General features: G+C 62.6%; 1 protein-coding gene across 6 annotated transcripts in view; it reads right to left on the minus strand.

The window, feature by feature from the left end:
• Positions 1–26,558, minus strand: part of ABR (ABR activator of RhoGEF and GTPase) — a 67,663-nt gene that overhangs the window by 3,360 nt on the left and 37,745 nt on the right. For 3 of the 6 annotated variants that reach the window (XM_032784091.2, XM_032784085.2, XM_032784106.1), the window contains 10 exons: positions 25,696–25,770; positions 25,292–25,389; positions 24,763–24,894; positions 14,711–14,920; positions 5,168–5,227; positions 4,795–4,904; positions 4,164–4,303; positions 2,724–2,858; positions 2,186–2,291; positions 29–176 (listed from right to left, as the gene is read on the minus strand). In XM_032784091.2, the coding sequence (XP_032639982.1) occupies positions 29–176; positions 2,186–2,291; positions 2,724–2,858; positions 4,164–4,303; positions 4,795–4,904; positions 5,168–5,227; positions 14,711–14,920; positions 24,763–24,894; positions 25,292–25,389; positions 25,696–25,770 (1,214 nt within the window). The remainder of the gene's footprint in view (positions 1–28; positions 177–2,185; positions 2,292–2,723; positions 2,859–4,163; positions 4,304–4,794; positions 4,905–5,167; positions 5,228–14,710; positions 14,921–24,762; positions 24,895–25,291; positions 25,390–25,695; positions 25,771–26,558) is intronic. The other 3 variants (XM_032784117.2, XM_032784100.2, XM_032784126.2) reach the window with 1 other exon arrangement.

The following is a 26,558-nucleotide window of genomic DNA, read 5'->3' on the forward strand; positions in this document are numbered from 1 at the left end:
GAGCCAGGGCAGCAGTCAGCCCCCATACCTGTGCCATAACGTCATGGGACCAGATGTCGGAGGCCAAGGTGAGGTGTCCTTTGCTCTCCACCTCGGAGGGTCTCAGCAGTGTTGGGCCAAAGACTGTGGCCAGGTTGTGGAGGGACATTTTGTTGATGGGCTCCTTTTCGGCAACCCTGCGTGGGGTACGGGGTGGGGGGAAGAGTCAGTCCACTGCAGAGGTGGATCCGGAGCCACCCCAGAGCTGCACTCACAGGCCACCTGGCTGGGCGCAGGGCTCCCAGAACCACTCACGCTCCCCTGGACAACACAGGGGAGGGAAGCAGCAAGCTGAGCCACTCTCAGCCCCTTTCCAAACTGCACCCATGGGCAGAGCACTGCTGGCCACAGCGTCTCCTCAGCCTCACTGTCTGTGGGACACAGGCCAGGTGCACTGCAGGGCTCTGTCCACCTCCTGCTGGAGATGGGACCTGATTCGATGGATCAGCAGCTGCCGGGGGTTGCGCTGCCAGCCCGGTGCTTCTGTCTTAGATGGTACGATGTGCCGGTGCCCCGTGAAAGCCACCCAGGACTCCCCAGCACCCCTCCCCCCGATGTTCTGCAAAGCCCTCCGGTGCCAGGGAAACTGGCATCACAACATTGCCGTCTTCAGCCCAGGCTGAGCGCGATCCAGGGACCAGATGTGCCCAGTTCTCAGGATGGAAACCAACCAGCCTTTCCCAGCAGCTCTTTCGCTCGCTGCCTGGCCCCTCCCCCAGCTCACTCTGTTCCCTGTGTGATCTTAAATAAACCAGAGAGAAAAATGCCTCCTGACGCAAGTAACATGAGACCTCGACCCATGTCCAACTTCCCCCGCACCTTCTGTCCAGCCCTGTGCCTGGAGCCAGAGCCCCGAGCAATTCCATGGCCCCGCCAGGGGCACTAGCCGCCGTGCTCCCCGCACCGCCCTGGACCCACGCTGCCCCGCCAGGGACACTAGCCGCCGCGCTCCCCACACCGCCCCACCAGGGACACTAGCCGCCGCGTTCGCCGCACTGCCCTGGACCCATGCCGCCCCGCCAGGGGCACTAGCCGCTGCGTTCGCCGCACTGCCCCGGACCCACGCCGCCCCACGAGGGGCACTAGCCACCCACGCTCCCCACACCGCCCCGGACCCGCGCTGCCCCGCCAGGGACACTAGCCGCCGCGCTCCCCACACTGCCCCACCAGGGACACTAGCCGCCGTGCTCCCCACACCGCCCCGGACCCACGCCGCCCCACGAGGGGCACTAGCCACCCACGCTCCCCACACCGCCCCGGACCCGCGCTGCCCCGCCAGGGACACTAGCCGCCGCGCTCCCCACACTGCCCCACCAGGGACACTAGCCGCCGTGCTCCCCACACCGCCCCGGACCCACGCCGCCCCGCCAGGGGCACTAGCCGCCGCGCTCCCCGCACTGCCCTGCACCCATGCTGCCCCGCCAGGGGCACTAGCCGCTGTGCTCCCCCCACCGCCCCGCTTTTGTGGAGCTCAGACATGGCAGCAGGAGTGGCACAAGGGATGCCAGAGCCCATCTCGGAGCAAGGGCAGTGCCCACAAATTACTGTTGAGTCAGAAGGCCCGAGAACTTCCCTGGATGGTCAGTGCCCTGCCCACAGCTCTGCTGTGAGGGGCAAGAAGGAGCCAGGTAAGTGAGCTGAGCAATTAAAATCCCTGCCAAGCCCGGCTACCAGCAGCCACAGTACAGGGCTGCCAGAGAGCTCTGCGGGGGGACTGGAGTGACAGGAAATGCCACAGAGATCACCAGGAGCTGCCAGAGACCCAGCTCCAGCTCTCCTCTGCCCTGTGCCAGGAGAGAGGCGCACCCAGAGCTGATGGCCCAGTGAGCACTGTATTGAACAGCGCAGAGAAGCTAGCCTAGCTCTCGGAGAACAGCCCCCACATCTTGGGTGCAGGGGGCTCAGTGCCCGGGTTCGAGCAGCCTCACTGCGTGAGCGTCCTCCCCAGTGCTGAGCTCCCCAGGGCTCTGAGCACTGCAGCAAACCCAGCCGCTCGCAGGTTCTGTCCTAGAAGGACGGCCTCCTGCACAACGCAGTGCGTGGGGCGGCCAGCCCAACCCAGCGACAAGCGACCCCGGAATAGCCCAAGCACATTCTCTGTCCTGTCCCAAGCGTCCCCCGCCAGGACCAGCGTCCCCAGCGTTACCTTTTCAAGTGTTCCAGCAGGAAGAGGAAAGTGATGAGGTTGGGGTCAGGCAGCGACCGGAGAAGGTGCATCATGCAATTCTCCTTGGCAGCGGGATCCGAGAGCGCTGGAGACAAGGGGAGAGGTCAGTCCAGGCTGGGAGGACCCTGCAAGCACTGAGCAGCCCTGAGGCCCCCAGCTGAGTCTGGCTGGGAGCCCCCCGACTGGGGTCACTGGGATGACTCGAAACCTCTCACCTCCAGGCAGGAGTCTGCCTCCAACTAACAGCTGATCCCTGGGGAAGCCTGTCTCACAACCGCCCACGACAGGGGTCTGCGCCGTGACCTCCTTCCCCCCAAGAGCAGGCTGTGGAGCGGGGGCAGGAGGTCATGGTGATGAGGGCCAGTCTAAGGAGCCAGCCAGGCCTCTCTGTGCGGCCGGGGACAGCAAGTGTCTGACTTCATAGCAGTGTTGCTGGGGTTTGGGCTGTTTCCATCCTGCTGCAAAACCTCCAGCACCCGCTGGGGTCTGGAGCTGTGGACCCACACGGGAGCCTTACCTATCCCCTCCATGAAAGCAGGGTACAGCCGGTCGGTAAGGAGGGGCTCGGGGAGCTCGCGGAAGTACAGCTTCAGGGTGCCCGCAATGGCGTTGATGTCCATGTCACTCAGCATCACCAGGATGTCCTTGTTATCTGCCAGGAGAAACGCCCCCAGACCATCAGGACGCCGGCCCAGTCCAGCACAGCCAGCAGGCTCCCGAGTCCTGCCAGCTCCCCCGGGGCACTAAACTCTGGCACTCAAGGCTCAGGCCAGATGTGCAGCTCTCGGGAGGTAATGGTTCCTAGTGGGTAGTGCATACCCCCTCTCTCCAGCTGTGAATCAGTACTCACCTCACTGACTGGGCACTGGGGGGCTCTGCACACAAATGCAAAGAATGATCCTTCTCCCATTTCCTGCCCTAACCTGCTGCACAGTGCTCCTGTGCGCTGCCAAAGAGCTGCTGTGCTCCAGCCCAGAGACAGCTGCAAGGCGGCAGCAGAGGCAGGGATTCCCCAGAAACAGCAGAGTGTGTTACTGCCTTGTTTGGTTCTGCGCCACACCGCCTCCTAGTGGTGGAGAGCAAAGAGGCCGGAACAGGGTTGTGATCTTTTAATTCTGCTGCATTGAGCTCAGCGCCAGTGAGCGTGAGCCATGGGGGAAATAGGGGAACTAGCACTTGCCGGGCAGGGCAATAGCCAGCTCTGCTTTGCAGCCTGTTCTCAGACAAAGCTGAGCAGGGAAGAACTTGCTAACCTCTTGGGAGGTTCTCCTGGCTCCGTGCTTCCTTGAGAGCAGCCCAGCAGGGACGCAGCTTGGAAGGAGAGCCCAGTGCAGCACAAAGACAGGTTAATGATGGCTGTACTGATGTCCTCTGCAGAGGCACAGAGGAGAGCAGGGCTGGGGCGGAGCTGCCCGGCGTTTGTGGTTAGCTCGATCAGGAACCGTTTCCCCACAGCTGCCTCGCATGGAAGGGCAATACCACCATTAGCCTTTTCTGGCTCGAACGCTGACACCACACAGCACATGTGCTCCCAACTGCAATCTCATGATGGGTCACTAAGCCCCTTCGCAGACATGGCTGCACATTTTTTACACCTAAAATCATGTTAACCAAGTCCCTGGTTTTCAGGCTGTTTAGGGTTCAAGGGAAGGTGGACCAGAGGGGAGCTGGCAAGGACCGGCTCTGCAGGGCTCAGCCGATGCGCTCCCCTTCCCAGAAGGGCTCTGGTCTCAGGCATTTGCCCCAGAGATCTCCGGCATCTGAGCAGAGGGACTGCTGGACGTGCTTAGCCTGCTGACTCCAAGCAATGGTGCAGGAGGACCCTGGTGTTCTCTTTTCCACAACCAACCTGTGCCCCACCTCACCCAGCTTAGCAAGATGTGCACATGCAGGATTCCAGCCACCCCCGGGCAGCACCATGAGTAGTGGCGGGGGGAGCCATTTCCCTGTCACTCACTTGCGTCGAAGGCTGCCTTCAGCGCCTGGATGTCCGTGGCAACCCCCGAGATGCGGTAGATGCCGACCTCCTCGATGCCTCTCTTCTCCACCTCCTCAATGCACTGCCGCACAATGTACGGCACCTTGGAGCGCTCCCGCCTGGGGTGGGGAACCAGAGCAGCGGGAGTGAGACAGCCAGGCCCTGTGCCCGCTGCACCCTACGCTTCAAACAGCCACTGTGCCCAGCACACGGGGCGGGTGGTGGGAGTGGCACCCTCTGCTCTGGCAGGGGAAGTGGCAAATCAGACTGAAGGGGCGAGAGCCCAGGCCCTCAATCCCAGGCTGAGCCGTGAGCTAGCGGGAGTGGAGCCGAGACTCAGCCTCTGTTGAGGAAGGGGACACACCTGCTCTGCTCTGGGAGAAGGGATGGGGGCAGCCCGCAGTCAGAGCCGTGCACAGGGCTTCCCCACACACACAGCGGGAGGGACAGACATGGACCCTTGGCAGCACATTGCTGACTCCGGCTGGAAGCCCGTCGCTCAGGTTGGACGTGTTGTGGAGGCGGCTCTGCTCGTTTTGGGCCAAGGGGAAAGGAAGCGCCTCCAAGCTCGGGGCTGCACACAGGTCACCCCCTGGTACCAGGGACTTACTTTGTCACAACACTGATTTTCACCCCAAAGACGCCGGTCTGCTTCTTGGACGGGGTCCTCTTCAGGCTCATGTCCCGGCTTGTGAACTTCATGGAGAACTCCACCTTGATCTGAGGGAGGCACAGAGGGCTGTCACCGCAGCGCGTGGCACAGCCGCAGGCAGGGACGTGGCCCGGGGGAGGGCAGGGAGCTGACTGACCCATGGCAAGTGAGCGACGATACACCCTGGCCAGGTGTCTCCAGAGTGACCTGGGAAGCCTGCCCCTCCTAGCCAACGGGGATGGAAGGGGGGAAGCTATTGTCAGCCCGAGTGCAGGTGCATGGGCAGTACCCGACCCTCGCCCCGAGAGAGGCTGCACCTCAGATTACGTACCCCATTCATCTCAATCACGTCCATGTGCCAGTTCTTGGTCGGCATGGCCTGCGGGTCCAGCTGTGAGGAAAAAGAGAAAGTGAAATTCCCAAGTGCTCCCCTGGCCTGCATGTTAGACACAGCCCCACTGAATCCCAGGGAGGGGCGCTGGCACTATTCATGGAAGTGTGCAGAACATTGCATCACTGGACTCTTCCTGCCCTATCACAGAATCAATCATAGAAGATTAGAGTTGAAAGAGACCCCAGGTGGTATCTAGTCCAACCCTTGCTCAAAGCAGGACCAGCCTGTCACGGAGTCACCGGGCGATGCTCTGGAACTGCTCCCCACTAAGCCAGTCAGGACTTTGGGGAGCCTCCTCTCCCTTGGAGCAGACTTGTTCAGGGCAAGAAGCTCACACGTCTTCACCTCCCGGGTCTCTCCTTGGAGCATTCAGCATCCTCTGCCCCTCCGTGGGCTTCCCACAGCGAGCCCACCCAGGCGGGGTCCTGGGGAAGCCACAGGGTTCTGCACCCCCCCCCTTTGCAGTCAGACGTGACTCTTAGCCAGCCAAAAAGAGGTTGATTCAATGACAGGAACAGAGTCTAAAGCAGAGCTTGTAGATACAGCGAACCAGACCCCCTCGGCCGGGTCCGTTCTGGGGGCAGTGAGCCAGACCCCTAGGTCTGCACTTCACTCCTTATCCCCAGGTAGCTCCAGACTAACCTCCCTCCAGCCCCTCCTCTCTGCTCAGCTCCTTTCCCGGGCCAGGAGGTCACCTGATCCCTTTGTCTCCAACACTTTCAGCTGGCACCTTTGCAGAGGAGGGGCCCAGGCCATCAGTTGCTAGGAGGCAGAGTGCCCGGCAGTTAGGGGCACTGGCCCCTTCCTCTGTAGCAATCACACACCCTTATCCCACCACCAAGATACTTAAGAACTGCCTAGGGGACACTGAGGCACCAACACAGTATTCAGAGCAAACATTAGGAACACAGCCCCAACTAAATCATCCCAGGAAGGGCTTTGTCACGCCTGACCTTGAAAACCTCTAAGGAAGGAGATTCCACTACCTCCCTAGGTAACTCATTCCAGCGCTTCACCATCCTCCTAGTGAAATAGTGTTTCCTAATATCCAACTTAAACCTCCCCCACTGCAACTTGAGACCATTGCTCCTTGTTCTGTCACCTGGTACCACTGAGAACAGTCCAGATCCATCCTCTTTGGAACCCCCTTCAGGTGGGTTGAAGGTTGCTATCAAATCCCTGACTCCAAAGCTGGAGTTACAACAGGGAAAGCTACTGCCCACCCCACGAGGTGAGCAAGTGCTACCCTTGCGTTACAGCTGCGGAGATGGGCAAAAGGTGACCTAGAGGGGCCACCGAGGGAGCCTGTGTTGAAGCTGGGATCAGCTCCCAGCATCCCTGGCTCCCCGGTCCATGCCCAGACTGCTCACTGCCCTGGGGCTGGCTTTTGCAGCAGTGCAGCCAGTGGCTCTGTACAGCAAGCCCTTCTCTCCAGCCTTGGGGAGCAGCAAAAACCCCACTGGAGGCTGCTGAGAGCGCTCCGTTCCTGCAGAGCCAGGCAGTCGAGTTTCCATAAATCAGGGCTATTTCTGGAGCAGTTTCATCAAACAGAGCGGGGGCAATGTTTTCCTCCCAGGTCGCTGGGGCTATTTATAACCTTGGGAACCATGGGCTCCGCTCGTTCCGGACGAGCATGTAGGCAGGATGACCCCAGCTGGCTGGGCACGCGCTGGCCAGAGCTGTGCTGTAGTTCCCAGCCATCGAGCACTCACACCACTACTAGCTGCTCAGTGCTGCACCCGAGCCGGGGCAGGGCCAGTGCTGGCGTGCCGAGCCTCTGGACCCTGGGTGGTCCCACGGCTGCAGCCAAGGCAACCCAGCCACTGCCCAGGCGAAGGGGGAAGCAGCGGTCCCATGGCAAGCGCGAACACAGCAGTTTGGTTGTGCTAGCTTGTGGCACGGAGCACCGCTGCCAGCCGAGGGATGGCCAGAGGCACAGAGAACCGGCAGGGAGAAGGGGGCCGCAGAAGCCCAGCCAGGGCTGGACAAGCAGCCCAGATGCCTCCTGTTTTCCAGCTACTCTCCTCATGCTGGTCCCACAGCATCCAGCCAGAAGGGGGCAGCAGGTGGCTCCCAACCGCAGTGGGGAGGCGGCCAGGAGCTTAGTGACAGATGGGATGGGGTTAAATGTGGGGCAGGACCCCAGACCCTTCCCTGGACCATAGACCGTACCCCAGATTGAGTCTCTGCTATGCTCTCCGCAGGAGGGGAGGGGAAAGTCCTGGTCTCTCCAGGGGGAGCTGCAGGAGACCCCTGGGCCCAGCTCCATGGAGCCCCAGGCTGCCCTCTCGTGCTGCTTCTTCCAGCTCTTCCATGTGCGCGCCAGCTCCGGGACAGGGGGCAGTGGCTCAGCGAGGACGTGCCAGGTAACCTGGGCCCCCGGCTAGGATGATGAGCTCCAGATGTGGGTGCGCACGCTTGGCAGGTGGAACAGGCACCAGGACCAAGATGTGCTCAGAACAAGGGGTCATGCCCTGCCTGTGTTTTGGGGGAGCAGTGCCAGGGAAAGGGGAGGGATCTCCCAGGAGCCGTCCTGCCCCAGCACCCACCATGGGAGCACGGGCATCAGGTCAGGCACAGCAGAGTGCCCGTCTATGGCTGACCCTGACTGCAGAGGGAGCCAAGGGTTGGTTAGTCCTCTTCTGACCTGCTCCAGGTCACCTCCGCTCCCAGCCCCTGCAGCAATCCAGCCAGCCTGGCAGGGCTCAGTGACCACAGCACTGACTGGAGCCTAGCCATCCGAGCCCTGATGCATCTGGTGAGCAGCCCTGGGGATGGGAGGGGCAGGGGCTTGGACCCTGCCCGGGGAAAGGGACAGGAGGGCTGGCCCGGATCTGGAGCTGCGAGGTGCATGAGCCTCCCCGAATATACAGGAGCTAGGCTCTGCAGCACAGCTGCTGGGCCGGTCACGTGGCGCCTGGCTGAGCTAGAGCCCAGCTGTGCAGAGCTGCCTTCATTCCTCAAGGACACGCCGGTTTCCTCTGGCATCTCCTGTCTCAGCAGAGGCTTCGGCAAGAACATGCTGTTCCAGTGAGGCTGAGAGAAGCAGCCGCCACCACAGCCTTGCCAGCCCCCTCCACCCTGGAGCAGCCCCAGACGTCGCACAGGCCAAGCCAGCGTCCCTCCCGCTATATCCATGCGGCAGGTGGACGGAGAGTGCCATGGCAACCCACTAAGAGACCCTTGGGTTGGCATCCCCCACCCACAGTACATAGGAAGAGACAGGCTGAGGAAGCCAGGCCCCTGGGTCTGGGCTCTCCCCTTGGCAAGAGCAGTGGGGGCTGGGCCCAGCCAACCCCTCCCTGCTGGGGCTGTTGCAGCAGAGGCCCAGGGGAGAGCTGGGCCTGCCCACGGGAAGGGGATCCAGTCCCCAGAGGTCAGGGAGACAATGTTTCAGAGGGTGCCCCCAGTGCCCTCTCCCAAACGGCAGGGCCCAGTCCCACGCTTGAAAGGCCGGCCTCCCTCCAGCGCTGGAGAGACGCAGGCACCTTCTGCAGGAGGTGGAGGGATCCCATGGCGCTCACCCAAGGAGCTGCAAGACAGCAGGGGACGCCCTTCCCCTCCTGGTCACACCCAGGCCAGCTCCAGCCATGTGTTCTGAGCAAAGTGCTGGGTCGTTCGTGGGGTACCCAGTCACCCAGCAACACCAGAACCTGCTACTCCAGCCAGCCAAGTAGGCCCAGCGCTGGAGTCCATCCCTGTCACCTGCCTCCTGCGGCTGCCCCACAGCAACCCCCCAAACATGGTCAGACCTGCACACCGCTGCTCCTAGCTCTGGCCAGCCAGCAGGCAGCTAGCTACCTTCAGCCCCAGCCGGAGCAGGCCCAGTGGCCTGGTGCATTGAGGGCAGAGCAGTGGCGCAGTCTAGGCCCTGTGGCTGGATGGGGGGGAATGGACCAGTGGCAGCTCCCTCCTGCTTTGCTCCTCGCAGGGGAACAGGAGGGGGTGAAGGTGCCTGTTGTGAGCGCTGGCGGAGCAGAGCAGGGCCAGGCCAGTCACCACGGTTAACCCACTGCTCGACTGCAGCCCCTCACTGTGTTCACTGCATGCAGAGGCCTGGCTGGCTAGTCCTGCTAGAGGAGGAAGGATGAGCAGAGACCCAGACACCAGCTCGGCCCCCCAGCTGGCCTGGTATCTCCCACTTGAGGCCTCGTATGGTGCAAGGGAAGCCTATGGCAGCGTCCGTTCTCTGGCTGGCTGGGGTTGTTGTTGTTGGTGGGGCGAAAACTCTGAGACAGTTTGCCTGCCATGGCCAGGCCAGGCCCATGGTTGGTAACGCTCAGCCAGTTCCTGCAGCAGGCCAGGCCGAACTGGGGCCCGGTGGTTTCTCTCTCCTGCTGTCCCTGGGCCATGCGGAATAGCTGTGGTTTCCAGCCTTCGGCACAGGAATGTCTCCTGATGTACATTCCCTGCAAAGCAGCACAGTGCTCCAGCCAGAGCCACGTGTGCCATGCCTGAGAGCTTCCAGCGAGCACGCTGAGACCCCACAGGGCAGCCATGGGAGGGGGGCAGTCCCCCGTCACGAATCCTACAGCCAGGGCCCCTCCAGAGCTGGAGGGAAGGGGCAGCAGAGCCCCTGCTGCTCCCCAACAATGCAGAGCAGCCGCACAATGCTCAGCCCCGTTCTCTCCACACACCCTTCAGCGAATCCAAGCAAAGACCCCGGCTCCGCCTGCATTCCCAGGCCAAACCCAGCCACTCCAACACAGCACAACCCACCCCACTGCGAGCCCAACGCCGCCAGTCTGCCACTTGCATTGCTAGTGCACATGCGCTGGTCCAGAGGGTGCAGCCCGCCGGGATACGTTCTCCTGCTGTCATCGCTCCCTTTCTGGGCCTCGTGTCCTAACCACACACGGCGAGGAGTACACGGGCCCAGGACTGGGGCAGCAGGTGGGATGGGCAGAAATTTGCACACTGCCTATGCTATCCCTGGCATTGCCAGAGCCCGAAGCAGCGCTCCAGAGGCCGGCACATTGGGCGCAGGCTGGAAGGAGGGCAAAGTACCAGTGTCACTGCCCGCCATATGCCGCCACCCCTGGCCAGGACTCAGCGTGGTGTTTTAGGAGACCGTGACAGACATGTGCCAGGGCTGGAGAAAGCACCAAGCCCTGCCTCTGTCCCTGTGCCCAGCGAGCTGAGCCCAGCAGGGACTAGCTGCCTCCTCACCAGGAGTGGGTTCTGGACCAATTGGGGGGTGGAGGATCCTCTACTTCATCCACTGCCCCAGAGATCCAGGATGGATCCAGCACTATGGCTGAGGAGTCATAGTGCTGCCAGCAGGGGCCCCAGCTGCCCCCCACCCTCGCTGCTCTGGCAGGCTGGTGACCAAGCTTCTCCAGCCCCCTCTGCTCTGTAACATGAGCAGATTGCACTTAACTTCACTAGAAACCACCACAAACTCCCCCCCACGTCTCCCCCAGGACCTTTGAAGTCCACATATGGAAGGGGTTTAGCAGGCTCTGAATGAGGCCTTTATTAAAGCCAGGTTAGTCTCCTGATTCAAAGCATGACTCTGCCCTCTAGAAAGCACCATGCATTCCTGCCTCCTCCCCTGCCCCAGCCAGTCCCCTTTCCATGGCCTGGCTGCAGGGGCGCCCCCAAGGACAGGCCGGATGGACGGGGCGGGGGGACCGAGCATGGGGCTGGCTGCCGGGGAAGTGCTACCACCAGTGCTACGGATGAGGGCCCAGGACACACAGCAGCACCTGCCCTCCACAGGCACCAATGCAGGCAGCCAGGATCAGTGGAGTCTGAAACCCTCTATGGTCCAGCGGGGATTACCCCCGCCTCCTCCATGGCCACATACCTGGACAAACACAGCTGGCAGCTCACTGGCTGCCTTTGGCTCCCCAAGCCCCCAGCCAAGGGAGGGGAGTGACAGAGCAGCGGGACGCACTCATGTCATGCAGGGCACCCCCCTCTCACACCACAGTCTCTCTAGCCCCTACACACCTCAGGCTTGGGAGCGCCCACCGCTCCCCTCCTAGCGCTGCTCCCCTCACGGTGGGGACCCTCCAGACACAGCAAGCCCCAGGCCTCTCCGAGAAAAGACCGCCGCATGGTTCGGCCCTTCCACACGCACAGCCAGAGCCCACTGAACCGGGGGAGGAGCGGGCCAGGGCCGCCTGGGGCTCACCGAGCTGCTGTTCACCCAGGTCAGATTTGTGACGGTCCCTTTGCACCAAGAGCGCTGTTTGCAGGCCCTAGAGTGAGCTGGCAGGGGGAAGGCAGCCAGGCCAAGGGCATTCCGGGACGCCCATCCGGCACAGCTCAGGAGAGGAACAGGGGCCGGCAGCTCCTCCTCCCCCAGGCCCTCGGAGCAGAGCTGCTACTCCACGAAATGCCTTACCCAGACGCCACGCCTGGTGTGATGGCGGATCCATAACTAAATATTTGTGTGGCCTGAAAATATGACAAGTGTTTGACAAACAAAACAACGTTTGACAATCCACTTCCTCCTTAGCTTCAAGGCCAGCCTGCAGGCTGGGCCACATGCTGCCAGGGGCCCCTCAGGGCTGCGATCAGGGCCTGGGGAGGGACTGTGGGGGATACAGGCTCACAGACACTGAGAACACCGCTGGGCTCCCCTGCTCAGCTGGAGCACTCAGGCAGTTTGAGCGTTTCCCCAGCATAGTCCCTCCTGGAGGGCAGATGGGGCTGGGTCACGTGCTGGGGGACAAACAGACCCCGAGCCCAGGGCTCTGCAGCCTCCCCCATTCACCCGGCGCGCAAGGGGGACTCCAAGCCAGTAGCTTGAGTCTCTCCTCACAATCTGTCGCTACCCATGTGCCAGCGGAGGGGAAGCACCGACTGGGGAGCGGAGGTCCCAGGGGAGCCATTCGCTGCAGCTCACTGATCCAAGGCCGCCCAGTGGGGCTCTCCCCAGACAGCTCTCAGCAGGGCAGGGCCGCCGTTAGCATTCGCTGCCCAGGGGAGAAACACGGCCCGGCCCCAGGGGACGAGAGTCGGGCAATCCGAGGGACGACACCCGGAGCCTGGCCATGCCAGGCCAGTGTTGTGCAGACCTGTCGACCCAGCCAAGCAGCCAGACTCTTTCCCTGCTACGGCTCAGGCTGCTGGGACCCAGGCCTAGGCCCGGCTACTTGGACCATAAACTCTCTGGGCAGGGACTGTCCTGTTCTGTTTGGAGAGCGCCCAGCCCAATGGGCTGCCAGCCACCAGCTGGGGGGCGAGGTCCTATGGTAACAAGTCACCACACCATGCAAGTCTCAGAAGAAAGCGGTGCCTGACAGCCCCTGGACGCCTGGGAGAAGCCGGCACTCCCAGATGCATTTAGGGCCCAGAGACCAGGTGGGGGATGAAACATCTGACCAGAAGTTGGCCCAATAAAGCTGTTCCCTCCCCCACCTTGTCTCTAACTTCCTAGGACCGACATGGTACAGCTCCGCTGCATCCGACTTATGTTCCTGAGGCATTTGCAGGATCTACGGGCAAGCGGCAGGAGGTTCCAGACAATTGCACATCCAAGACAAACGGGCGAGAGTCAGTTTCTCCTTCACTGTCTTGCCGGGGTCAGGGCAGCAGTAACCCTGGCCCAGTCACATACTGTGAAGCTGGAGTGCCGGGAAGCCAGTAGCATGGGACTCATCCCGCCAGCTGCGGCCGGGAGGAAAGCTGGATTTTGAAGAGAGATCTGCCATTCTGTAAAGATTCTAAGTTTAAAGCTGGGAGCAGAAATGCTCAGACACATTCACCGCTTTGAAGTTCACCTCAGAACTACCGACAGCTTCTCCCTGTCACTCGGCACTCACGTCTTTGGCCAGCAGACCCTAGGGCAGGTGTTCCAAACTAGCCACTCAAAGCACGTTTCCCTGAGCAGTTCAGGGCCGGCAGCTCCCCTAACAAAGCTCCTCGCTTCTGTGGCTTAAGCCTCTTCCAGGGAGGGGCCAGGCCACAGGCACCGGCTACCCAGAGATTAGGTTAATGCCCCCGTCACAGCCGGGGAGCCAGCGAACGCGGGCTGAGCGGATGAAAGCGCTGTTACTAAGCAGACCTCGGCCCCTGCAAGCCTGATGTTTTGCCATGGTTCATGCCAGCAGCCCAATCCCCCTGCGTGTAACAGGCACCGCCAGCTGTGTGCCTAGGAGTGAGGCTGAAGTGACCCCAAGACAGCTCCCAGCGGGGAGCAGACACCACCACCACCAGATGGAGACACCCGTGCACGAGCGGTACCCTTCAGGGACATCAAGGCAAACGCTGGGGCAACAGCTGCCCTCCATGGAGTGGGCCGTGGAGCTGGCATCCCTTAAGCTTTGCCCCATGACCCACACGGTGCCCCAGGATGGACTGCACAGCTCTCTGCTGCCCACCGCGGCTGTCAGCATCACTAGCACCAACGCTCGCCCTGTGTGTCCCCTCCCGTTCCAGGCAGCCAGGGGAGGACCAGCAGGGAGTGGAACCAAGGAGCGAAGCCATCCCTACCAAAATGCCCAGAGAGCTTGATAAAGCCTCTGCAACCCTAGAGAGAACGGGTAATTAGCCCTGGCTCTGCAGAGGGAGCCTTAACCTCATGGTGCCACAACTACCCGAAGGGGCCCCTCACTCTGGGTGCCAGCCCCAGGTTTGGGCACCAAGAGAATTGTGAGCAGGCAGCCATCCTGGCATTGCCAGCTCTTCTGGACAATTGGGGCTGAAGTGACTCGTCCTGAGTTGCAGAGGGAGCCTGCAGCAAGGCTCAGAATAGAACCAGGAGCGCTGACCAGCGACGGTCTCCAGGGAGCGGCACACACTGCCCACCGCGCCCAGGTTCCCCGTGGTCAGGGCCAGATACAGCAGGGCGGTGGGGAAAAGCGGTGCCTGGCCTTTGGACCCCACGATGATCTGCTCACACGCTGAACCACAAGATTCATGTACCTTCCCGTACGCAGCAAAACTAAGATCATTCCAGCCCCCTTTCTGGCCTCTTGCAGCAAGGAGTGCCACAAATTTGGGGGGCTGCGTCCTCTCTCCCTGACTCTGCCCCATCAGATTAGTTGCATGAGACCCACTGCAAAGCCATGGCCCCTGGCACACCAATATTCAGAACCAGCCCAACCCAGCCCCACACCCTCCAGCGGCCTCTGCAGGGTGGGCAGCAGCAGCAGATGTAAAGTGCAGTCCCTGCATGGAGCTGGCTGCCTGGTGCGGTACCTGCCTAGCTCGGAGCCTGTGAATTCCCTGGGCAGGAGGAACAGCCTCTCAGCACCCAGCGCATCTACTCAAGGCAGAAGACAGATCATCGCCCTCTTGGCTGGGGAGCCTCCCCCGAGGCTGCACCCTGGCGCAGACACCCTGCAGGGGGACTGAACCAGCTCACTGAGCACCACAGACACCCAGGGCACTGGGTAAGTCAGAGCCCTGAGTCTCAGGGGGCCCCGCACTTGGCAGGGCTAGTGCGGCTGGCACCCATGGGCGAGGGCGAACCCTGGGCATGCCCAGCCCCCCGCCGCACAGGGAAGAGTGAAGAGAAGACAGCACCTTCTGCCCGAGCAGCTTGCTGCGCACGCGGCCCCACAACCTGGCTCCCGTGTTGGAGGGGCGCTTGCCCCCGGGCTCCTCCAGCCTCTCCAGGCAGCAGTGGTCCAAGTGCTCACACACTGAGCTCAGCTTGCAGTCCGGCTGCACTAAGACCTCAGTCATCTTGGGCTCCCCGCTCCCCTGCAGCGTGGGACAGAAATCCTCCCCAGTCTAGGGGAGCGCAGCCAGGTCAGCGGTGCCCAGGAGAGCCCATCCGTGCTGTGCGGAGCCCCAGCGTAGAGGCAGCACAATAGGCAGGCGCAGCTCGGGCTCAGCTGGGAGGCTAGGGAGTCAGCGAGCAGCCCTCCCCCTCCCGAGGAAGTGACTCAAAGGCAGGCTCCCCCCACTCCCTTTAACTCCTTCACTGCCGCTCCTGCCAGGAGCCTGGCACAGCCGCTGCATGAAGCGGGACAGCCGCTAGCACAGCCCAGCTACCCCGTTAACTCCTTCCTCGCAGCTCCTCAGGAACCAGTGACTGGCCCAGCACAGCGGCCCTGGTTCCTCCCGCTCTCCCTTGGCTGGAGCCACGAACCCTCGGCCAAGCCTCAGTCCCGGGGCAAGGGAAGGAAATTGGTGGTTACAGAGGGGATCTGCCCTGCGTCACACCCAGCAAGGGACTGAACCCCAGGCTCCAACCACTAGACATGCTACCCCCTGGGTAACCGTACATCTCCAGCATAACACATGGGGCTTTCGCTGCTCCTCGCCCCTGGCACAGACACACACTGGCTAGCACACCCAAGACAGGCGCGGTTAACCTTTTAAAACCTGTGCCCCAAGGCTGTAATTCAGGAGCCGGGCCTTGGTGCTCCTGCGAATGACCCCCATGCACAGAGTGGTACTTCTGGGAGCAGCACTGCCCTCCAGCCCCAGAGAGGGGGTGCTCTGGTCTCATTGCACCGTCCAGGAGCTGTCCTCCTGCCTGGCTTTGCTTAGAACATTCTCCGCCAGAGAAGCAGATGCCAGGATGCAAGGGGCTCCTCTGCCCTCATCACCCAGGTCTGCCTGGCTGCAGCACAGATGCAGCAGCAGGTCGTGCACAGGCCACGAGAGCTCCCTGAACCTCCCCCAGCTGGGAAGGAACAGAGATGTGGACCCTTGCTCTGGACTTCCCACGCTGTCAGCCGGCAGAGCCGAGATGTCACATCCCAGATTGGGGGGGCCCCTGCGGGGACTGGCAGCAAATACCAGCTCTGGTCATGTCACACACAGGAAACAGAGTCATCAACAAAGCTGTCACAAGCCAGAGCGACCATCCCTCCAGCAGGCAGTGCCTCCAGCCTCAGCATACCTGCCGGGAACACGGGCAGCAGCCAGAAAGTAACCCCAAGCAAGGACATGCATCTTAGTCTGGTAGTGCTGAAGGGGGCGAGGGGGCACCACGCCAGGCGCTGTCCGGCCATAGCAACATGGTCCCTGCCCCAGAGAGCAGAGAAGCCATTTCACTGTCCGGGGATTGGGCAGCTGGGGGGTGCCCACTCAGCACACAGCAGTCTGCCCCTTCCTCAGGGCTAGTGCGACGCTAGGCAGGTTAGCCCCACAGCGGAGGCTGCACAGGGGTGGAGAGGTGTGGGGGGCAGGTACAAACCCCAGCAATTCCTTCCAGACCTGCCCCCTGTGGCTGGGCTGCTCCCCAAGCAGAGGAAAGGGAAGCTGCCAGGAGGCCAGTCCTCCCCTGGGTGAAGGAGCAGCCCAGGCTACAGCAGGGGACAAGCGGGTTCAGCTGCTGGGGTCTCTCCTTGCCAGACTCGGGTCTTGGCGAGGGGGCTTTTAAGCTACCGCAGTGAGGGACACGATAGCCCCAGCGCAACTAATGGGGAAGCCGAGCTCCAGCAGCTCTGCCAGCAGCATTAGAGACACAGCCGAGTGGGAGGAGGAAAGAAGGAACGCTCCCCCCTTGGCCGCACTGCTGCCCCCAGCCCAGGGCCCGTGCGGCTTGAAAGCCTCGGCGCGCTTCGTCTGCTCCTCCCTAGGGCTGATCCAAGACAGCAGCTTGGCTGGAAGCTGGCCAGAGTCCAGGGTACAAGAGCCCATGTGCTGGAGGCCAGCAGCTTCCGCCACGCCTCCGCGGAGAGACGGACGCAGCCAGCCAAGCTGTATCTGCAGAGCAGAGATGGCCGCTTCCCCTGCCTCTCCCTCCCAGCCCAGACACGTGTGCATCCAATGCATGGAGCCCAGGGCTGGGGAACTTGGGGAGCCCTCCCCACAAAGCCAGCTGGGGGTCGAGCAGCGAGTGTCCCCCAGTGAGTCTCTGCAGGGTTGAGCACATGTGCCTTGTGTGATGGGGCAGGGACTGCTCGGCCTGGGGCAATGGCACCCAAAGGCACACCTTTGCCAGGGCCTGGGTGCACCCTGCACCCAACCAGCACCGGCCACGCTGGTAAGTAGGGCCCCACTTTGCTCGGGCTGTGTCGGGAAGCGGTGCAGCACATCACTCGCTGGCCGGAGCCCCCAGCTGTTCCTTCCTCCGAGCACACCAGGAGCACAGGAGCCCCAGCCAGGCCACCTCATCTCCGCTGGAGCCTATGTGCCTCCTCCCGCTAACAGCTCCCTGCGCAGGGAGGCAGTGTCCCCGACAGCAGAAGGCCCCCTGAGAAACTGCTCTGCAGCCCCAACTCCGACCTCCCTGGGCTCGGGCCAGCTGCCAGCATGGGGTCAGTCGGGTTGGGCATGGAGCTGGGGCCAGCAGCTGAGGGGCCTGTCCCTGGGGTTCTGCTCCTGCAAGGGGAGCGTGGAGCCAGGCCAGAGCTCCCAGGCAGGGTCTGGGTGCCCCCTGCCCACATGCTGGGGACCGTGGCAGGGCGGGAGCAGGCAGTGTCCTGGCCCCAGGGGGATGCAAAGGGAGGTGGCTTCACCCCTCCAGCTCAGCCTGGGGGCTCCGCCGCTGGGCAGCTTCCCCCTGCCCAAGCTCACGCAGGAGAGGGGGGAGTGACTCTGGCTCAGATAGTTACCTCCTGCCGCCGCATGACCGGGGTAGGGAACGCCAGGCAGGGACATACTGTACCCCCAGCCACGCCCTCTGCACGGCACTTTGCCCATCCCAGCTGCCTGGCTGGAGACAGTCCGTCTGCACTGGGCAGTCACTTGCATGCCCCATCCGCTCAGCCTCGCAGTGCCAGACACCTGCCCCACGGAGCCAGAATATAGGGAGGCTGTGTAAGGCCGGGAGTGCAGAGCTTGGCGTTTGCCCAGCACCCACCCACAATACACAATGCACCTGCCCAAGCTGCCAGCCTGTGCTCGATACGGGGGGGGGGGGGGGGGGGGCCTGACACAGAAAGGGGCTAGCATCAGCAGAGCTGGGCTAGCAGGGGGCTGCGGGTTGAAACTGAGCGGCACTGGCAGAGCTAGGGGCGGGAAGCCCAGGGCTGGACTAGCAGGGGGCTGCGGGTCAGGACTGAGGGGCACTGGCAGAGCTGGGAGTGGGGAGCCCAGGGCTGGGCTAGCAGGGGCTATGGGTCAGGACTGAGGGGCACTGGCAGAGCTGGGAGTGGGGAGCCCAGGGCTGGGTTAGCAGGGGCTATGGGTCAGGACTGAGGGGCACTGGCAGAGCTGCGGGGGGCAGGGCTGGGCTAAGCTAGCAGGGGCTGTGGGTTGGGACTGAGGGGCACTGGCAGAGCTGCATGCGGGCAAGAAGCTTTTTCAAACCCAAAATATTCCTAAAACTGAACTCCCTCCCCCATCGCCTGGCCATCTCCAGGGAGGCTGTCTGGGCTGGTGCAAGAACCTGCAGTGCTCTGAACCCTGTGGGGGGCTGTCACAGTGCACCCCGAATCCCAGGCTGGCAGACACTGAACACGGAGCGAGCCGGCCAGGGATGCAGGGGAAGCACCACTCTGGATGGAGAGAACTCTGCTCACCCGGCTTGAGATTACCCTGCCCGCTACTGTTCCTGGGCAATGCCCCCTCCAAGGGTCCTGTGCTCTTACGAAAGGGACGCCTCCGGCTGGCTGGCTGCAACTCCCTGAGCTAGCCTGGCCTGCCAGCCCAGCACGGCACAGCTCAGCCCTAGGCTGCTCCACGGAGAGGAACTGCTCAGCTCCAGCTTGTCTCCCCGCCACCTCTTACCACCAGCAGGGTGAACACGGGGCCTGCCAGCGAACAGACTGCAGGAAGTGTCAGGATGCCACCCTGTAAATCCACAGGACTCCCACACCTGGAATCTCACATGCAGCTCTGGTCACCCCAGTTCAGTGTCATAGAACTGGCAAAACCACAGAGGAAAGCAGCAGAAATGTTCCAGGGTAGGGAACAACGTCCACATAAGGACAGCGTAACACGATAGGGCCTGTTCAGCTTGGCAGGAGGTTAGGACGGATATTCTAAACCCAATGTGGAGCTGTGAGCGAGGGCTAGAAAACCCAGGCTGCAGGTTTAACACAAACCGAAGGACGTGCCTCTCCGGAGAAAGCAGTTAACTGTGGAACTCCTTGCCAGGGGATGCTGTGAAGGCCAAATGCACAGCCAGGTTCATGGAGGATGGTCCCTCAATGGCCATTAGCCAGGCTGAGCAGGGACACAACCCGACACTCAGGGCGTCCCTAGCCTCTGACTGGGCGACAGGAGCCGGATCACTCCATAGTTGCCTTGTTTTGTTCATTTCATGACGCACTGGACCCTGGGACACTGGACTCGTTGGATCCTTGCTCTGACCCAGTCTGGCCATTCGAGATACGTGGGGGAGGGGTTTATCAACCTGCCCTCCCCCTTGATTTTTACAGGGAGGGCAGGGTGGTTGGTTTGTCTCGGCCAGAAGAAATCAATTCCTGATGGAATCTGCCTGCAGGGCCTGGCACATCCCCAGGGACAGGAGGCCCAAATGCTTATTTGCATATTGAACGATTTCCCGGCCTAATTTATGAACCCAACTGCACAAGCAGGGGCAGTGGGAGGGGAGGGCGCAGGCCCCAGAGCCGCCATCTGCTTCCCACTGCAGACTTCCCATCTCAGAGTTCGTCTGCAAAGGCCAGGTCAGCTAAACCATAAACACCTGGGGAGTGGAGGTAGAGAGAACCAGGCTCTGCACAACCTCTGCTGGGTCACACCCAGCACAGAGCCTCTGGCCTGGCTGGGGCAGACGCACAAGCAGAGAGGCCCATGTGGTGAGCGGGGCCAGCTGGGAAAAAGAGCAGGAAGCTGGGGAGGGGAAGTTCAGGACTGGGGCGAGCAAGGTGCATCGGGAAAGGTGTATGCAAATCCCAGGCTGGGGTGTCAGAGATGCCGCAGGCCCGAGAAGCTGTCTGCGGCGGCTAGCTCAAAGCCCCGAGGATGAGGGGCAGCCCTTGGCCTTCTGCCACAGCTGACCGCCTGCCAGCCAGATACACCGGAGCACCCAGGCTCGACTAGCACTGTCCCTGCTTTCCCAGGGCTCTGGCACCGATCAGTCAGCCAGCATGGGCACTGTCAGCACAGCCACCCATCATTAGCCACCCAGAGCCACTCCCCATACTGGTACCAGCCCCCTTCCATGCTGATCTCAGGGCATGAGCTGCCATCTGACTGACGCATGAGCCAAGGTCCCAGGGGACGCAGCGAGGACAAACAGCTCTCCCACCCCCACATTCTCACAGCGCCCTGCCAATCACCTCCAGAGAGCAGCACAATGCTGTGCAACCCGGCTGGCCAGGCCACCAGGCGCTGGGAGAGCCGGGCACCTTTCTGAGCCCACACGCCTCTGCTCTGGGCTCCTCCTCAGCCCTCCCTAAGGGTCCCTCTTGCCCAGGAGTTCCCCCCACAAGCCTGGCACACAGCGAGGTTGTTTGCAGCAGCCAGTGAGAGAGGGGGACATGCCATATGCAAAGCCTGCCCCAGTCTCCCCATCATCCCCGGCAGCAAACCGCACTCACCCTCCACCGGATCTGCCGAAGGACCAGCCCAGGGACTCCTGCTACACGCGAGCTGCCTGGCACTGGGGCTGCAGGCTGGGCTCTCGGAGGAAGCCAGGATGGCAGGCAGTGTTCCGGGCCGGGAAGCAGAGGCTATTGCTGGGCCTCCATTAATAGCCATTACGGGAGCCCTAGGGAAGTAAGCCTCCCTCTCCACGGTCTCCAGACAGCCAGCCTGCCCCAGGGTCAGGGCCAGGGCCAGGGCCTTCATCTGCCTGGCAAACCAGGGAGCTGCCCAGAGGGCCCCTGCAGCACGCGGATGGCTGGGGGCACATTGGAAGGCACTGGGCAGCCCCCCTGGGCTGAATGGGGCAAGTGTCTTGCCTAGAGGCCCGTGTTGGATTGGGACTGCCCTCCCCACCACTGCACACAGAGCACATAGCCAGTTCTGGAAGAGCAATTCCTTCCTGAGCCCAGCTGGAGGCCAGCCTATGCCCTGGAGCATGTGGGTTGAAAGCCTTTATCGGTTAGAGCCTCGCTCCCACCATCGCAGATGCTGTTTCAGCTTCCGACAGGCCACCCACCTTCCCTCAGGGGCTGCTCGGCTCCTGGGGCCTTCTCTCAACTCTCTGGGCCCAGGGGTCTCCTCCAGCCTCCGCCCCCAAGGTTCACACGGCGCAGCGCTCTGCCTCCAGAGCAGGCTGGACTGCTAATGCGCTATCCCCGCACTGGCTTCCATGTGCCCCTGACTCCAGGCTCAGGGGCCGTATGACTCATGGTTGTTGACACAAGGCTATTTCCGATTGCCCGACCCTGCTGATCGCCAGGCACTGGGACCCCGGTCCCTCCGGCTGACCCCCTCGCACATTTCCAGGGCGACGCCGACAGCCCCTCACCTGCTGCTGCTCCAGTTCAAAGCTGGAGTCTAACACTGCACAATGGAGCAGGGCTTTGAACTCAGCCCCTCGCCCCATCCTGCCCTCCATAGGAGCTGGGTTTTGGCTCCGCTCCCCCGTTCCCAGCAGCACTGATCCCTCCCACAGCCCCCCAGGGGCTGGCCAGTAAAGCCTTGTTCCCAGGGAGCAGGCAGAGTGGGGCTGAGCCCACAGGCCCTGCAGAGCAGTGGGGATGAGCTGGCAGGCTGGCCAGGCAGCCCCCAGGCAGTCTGCGCCATGTGGTGGGGTGGGGGGGCGGTGCTGGGAGCCAACCCCAGGCTTTTGAATTAATGCCCTACCAGGTCCTGAGCGCTGGCTCAGGGCAGCCAGCCCCAGCCCCGGGCAGCCAGCCCCAGCCCCAGCCCCAGCCCCTCTGGCGGCACGTGAAGTGAGTTTGATGGGTCTCAGGCCATGACCACACGCCCGCTGCAGGCACCAGGCTCAGCGGCATCCAACTCTTCTTCTGCCCCTCCAGGGCCGAGCCGAAGCCCCGCAGCACAGGGTGCTGGCCCTGGCCCTGCCCCTCCCTGGGGGGACACTGCTCTGCAGCAGGCAGCCCCAGCTCGGGGACAGCAGGTCCAGCGTGAACGCTCAGCACCCCATCACCAGGGGCACAGGGACCAGCCCTAGGAAAGCACCGGGGAATCCCAATGCTGCGTTGATCCACAGGCTGGAGAAAGCAGGGTTGGGGTAAGCTACTGCGCTGGAGTCACATTTAGGGCTCTGCCCAGGAACTGGGAGCTGGCCTCCTGCCACTTGCACAGTGGCACGCCCCCAGGGCAGCTGGCTGGCTCCCATTGAGCTAAGCATGGCACCCGCTGCAGCTCCTCACCCCACTCTGTGCCAATGCCGCACGGAGAGGAGCTGCTTGTGCCACGCGCCCCCCATCCCCGTCCCAAGGCTGATTTACTTCAGCAGGTTTGTAGGGTCCCTGCTAAGGGCACAGGCTGCCTGAGTGAACCCGTCCACGCCAGAGGCTGGGCACAGGGCCGCTCAGCCCCTCCCTTGGCTTGTGGAGTGCCTGGAACTGGAGTCCTGGATCTGGAGGTTGGTTTTAACCTGGACTTTGGGGGCAGGGATGGGACTGGAAGTTACCTCCTCTCCCTGCCAGCTCCTGGGCTGCAGAGCAATTGTGCAGGCGGCTCTAACACTCAGCCCCACCCTGTGGGAGCAGTGAGGATCACAGAGGCCTGGTGGAGCCTGACAGTTGGGTACAGATCCACTAACACCTGTTGCTGCTGACACAGGACAGGATTCTACAAATGCCTGCATGGCCCGTGAGCTGCTGACCCCTCAGGGGGCCGGCCCATGGGCACCAGCCCAGCTGGGGAAGCAGTGTTGGACCATCCAGCAGCTCGGCACAAGCCCCCACAAACCCCTAACCCAGCCCAGCCCAGCCCAGCCCAGATTAATACGAGCCCTTAACACAAAACCCACGACCGCCCCCAAGCAGAGCCATTACCCGGCGAGGGGAATGCCATCGTCCAGCAACTTCACTGGTGCCACTGCTTCTACATGGGCTGTGCCCAGGTACCAGGGCAGCGGCGCTGGAGGGATTAACCTGGGGGCAGGATGGGGTTGGTCTGATAGAGCTTTCCACGCTGGTACTACGGTCCCAGCCATGGGCCTGGCCACTGCTCCGACCTAGGACCCAGCCCCAGAGAGGCGCTGTGGCCCGAGCCGAAGGAAACCAGGGCACAGCTCCAGCCAGCCAGCAGGGTCACCAATCTCACAGCCAAGGTCCCCTCACTGAACGTGCCCCCAGCCCCTCGCCAGGGGGCCCAGCACTCGGTATCACACAGGGAGACAGTCTCCATGGTAACCAGGACCCAGCCTACACCCTCAGCTGCACCCCAGAACAGCTGGGGACACACTGGCCACTCCCCTGTGCTGAGCCAGGAGCACATCCTGGGGATGCAGCAAAGCCCCCATCCTCCTTACCCAACCAAGAGGAGACAGTTGCCCTGGCAACCCTGGTTGCTATAACAGCAGCACTGGGGACTGAAGGCAGCAGCAGGAGCCGGGAAGGGCTGAGCTCTGCACGGATCACACAGGGGGTGCCCTGGCTGGGACCACAACCACTTGTACGGGCTCAGCCACGATCCCAGCGGAAAGGCAGCAAGTCTCCCCCCACCCCCCAACCCCGGTGAGGTCTGCGGACAAGGGCCTGGCCAATAGCTGGGCCTTGGCATCACCGCTGGACCCTGCTGGATCGAGACCCTTCACCTGCCAGCAGCAACACCAGCCCCACCAGGGAGCAGGGCCATGCTGCAGGGGGGCGGGAGAGGGCACTCCTGGAGACCCTCACCAGCCACCTCCCTCCAGCACCCAGTCGCCCTGGCGCGCTCAGCTCTGTGCATCGAGCTGGCATCCCTCCCGGGCATGGGGAGACCAACAGAGGTGACAGGGCAGAGGACACACTCCCTGAAGCAAACAGATGCCATGGGGAGCGTCCCCTCTCACCTGGGGAGCTGCCAGCCCCCGCAGTCCTCTGCGTCCATGGGCGGCACAGCCGGCTCCTGCCACGAGCATCGTTACAGCCGGGCCAGACAGGAAGGAAACAATTCAAGCCCGGGGAATCTCACAGCACCCTCCACACCGGCCTAGCCTCCCCTACTCCCGGCCCCTTCCGCCCTCAAAGCTCAGCACACTTGCTTGCCAAGATCTGGGCCAAGGCTGCCGGTCTGGGCCCAGGCTGCCGCAGAGCCGGCCCACCCATCAGTACAAGGATAGCCCCAACCCACCATAGCCACCTGGCCTGGCCAGATCTCTGCGCCAGCCCGGTCCCACTTCGCCCCTTAGCCCCGCAGGGCTCAGGCTCTCCAGGGAGAGGGCACCCAGAACACCGTCCATTTCAGCCTGACCCCAGGCATCCACTGTCCTAACGCGGCCCGCCAGGCAGCCAGCGAGTGCAGATGGCGCAAAAGAACTGCGGCGCGCCAGACAGAAAAACAAACCCACCCGCCAGATGTTCCTCGTCTGGTGGGAAGGGAAGGGAAGGGAAGGGAGCAGCTCTGCCAGTGACATAGCGCCCGCGGGGGAGGCCTGGCAGTGCTGAGCCGGCCGTGGCACGGGCCCTCGGCTGGGCCATTCCCAGATAGGCAAGGGGGGGTGGCCAGGCTCTTGTGGCTGCCGCTCAGAGAAAAGCATCAGGCTCATTACAGCCCTGAGAGCTGCTCTGGCACGGGCAGGCCAGTCCCAGGCCAGGGGAACATGGGCAGACCAGCCCCCCCGAAGTCCCCCGCAGCCTTACCTGGACCTGCCCCTTGCCCATGATCTTATCCACAATCTCGTTGTTGTCCTTGTTGAGCTTGGTCTTGTCGTAGCACTTCTCGTAGCACAGGATGCGTAGCGACTGCGAGCCCTCCAGCTCGATCTCGAACTCCTGGGGAGCCAGAGGGATGGCGGCTGAGCCCACGCTGGGGCAGAGAGCAGCCCTGAGCCGCGTCCAGCAGGGGGCAGGCACTAGCGCCTGGACTCTGCACCCATGTGTCTGAGCGCACAGTGCTTCAGCCTCATGCAGCACCGGCCGGGCCCTGGGTTCAGGAGAGACCAGGGGCCGTGCGTCAGGGACTCAGAGCTGGAATAGCAGGAAGGGGAGGAACGGCCTGCGGGAGGAGAGGGAAGCCCGGGACTCAACTAGCGGGGGCAGGGCTATGGGTCTAGATTGAGGGGCACCAGCAGAGCAGGGGGTGGCAGCCTAGGGCTGGAACAGGGGTGGGGGATGCTGTCTGTTCCCTGGCTCTAGCACGATCCCCTCAGTCCCCTCGCAGCAAACTCACCTCGTTCCACTGGGGCTCTGTCGTGTCCCGGAAAACCCTGGTCTTTGCTTTGCTGACAAAGTACCCGAAGGAATCCACTTCCAGCGTGCAGTAGAGGTCTGGGGAGAGGAGACGAGTCAGGGGGCTCTAGGGAATTCATGCCCAGTTCACATGAGCTCTGGGCAGAGTCCCCAGCCCGCAGTCCTTCCCCAGCCAGGGCCCGATAGCCTGGGGGTGCCCATCTGTTGGGACAGATGCCCTCATGAATGCAGGGATAGCAGGGACTCACCCCCCCACCCCCAGTAGGAGCGGTCTCTCCCCTCTCCAGCAGCCCTCTGCACCCCTGGGTGAGCACAACAGGGCCCCAGGGCTGGGGCTAGGTCCCGCTCACAGCCAAGCCCCAGCAGCACAGAGCTGGCACTCACTGGCAGACTGTTTGAATCCCTTGGCAGAGTGGACGATCACATGCAGAAAGCCATAGAGTCCCGGGGATTCGTCATCTGCGGCAGAGAGAAGCACAGGGGTACGTTAGGGCTCACAGCCCTGGCTGGCTCATGGCCTGGGCCCGGCCCTGGGGTGCAGGGGGCCCTGGGGTGCAGGGAGCCCCGGTCCCAGCCTTTCCCCTCTGCAGTCGCACAGCCAGGACAGCATCTCAGCCTTCACTCACCTTCCTAGCCCCGTGGCCCAGCAGGGGGTTGCACATCAAGAGTGAGGGGTGCATCCAGGGCACATTCACTGCTAGCGTAATGCAATGCAAGCTACTCCCATCCCTGCAGCAAGCAGCAACATCTGTTCCAGCCGGGATGCCCAGGGTTCAGTCACTGGGCGCCTTTGGAACTGGCTTCCCAGAACCACCAGTCAAACCTACCCAGCAACAGACCTGCAGACAGGACAGCTGCCCTGTGCCTGGATCTCTGCCACGGACACCAGAGACCAGCTTTGCCCCGTGCTCTCGTGGGGGGCAGGAGACCAGAGACTCACACTGCACAGCAGCGACCTCTGTGGCCATGTGAGGGGGTTCCAGGCAGGGTGCAGTGATGGGTTCCCACAGAATGGCCAACATGATTCCAACGCCCCATCCTGGGGGCACACACACCCGTCAGGGATCTCCCAGCCAGTGTGCAAGGGAGGGGGTCACTGTGCCAGCCCAGCTGCCTGAGCCCCCCAGGTTAGCACCCCTCCCTGCCGGACAGGCACATGGTGCCATGGGGCTCTGAGCAGCACAGCCCGGTTTACCCAGCAAGCCTGTCCCAAGCCAGGCCAGCTGGTTTGCTCTCACAGCACCACC

This window comes from Chelonoidis abingdonii, chromosome 20 (assembly GCF_003597395.2).
Source record: "Chelonoidis abingdonii isolate Lonesome George chromosome 20, CheloAbing_2.0, whole genome shotgun sequence".
Taxonomy (NCBI): domain Eukaryota; kingdom Metazoa; phylum Chordata; order Testudines; family Testudinidae; genus Chelonoidis; species Chelonoidis abingdonii.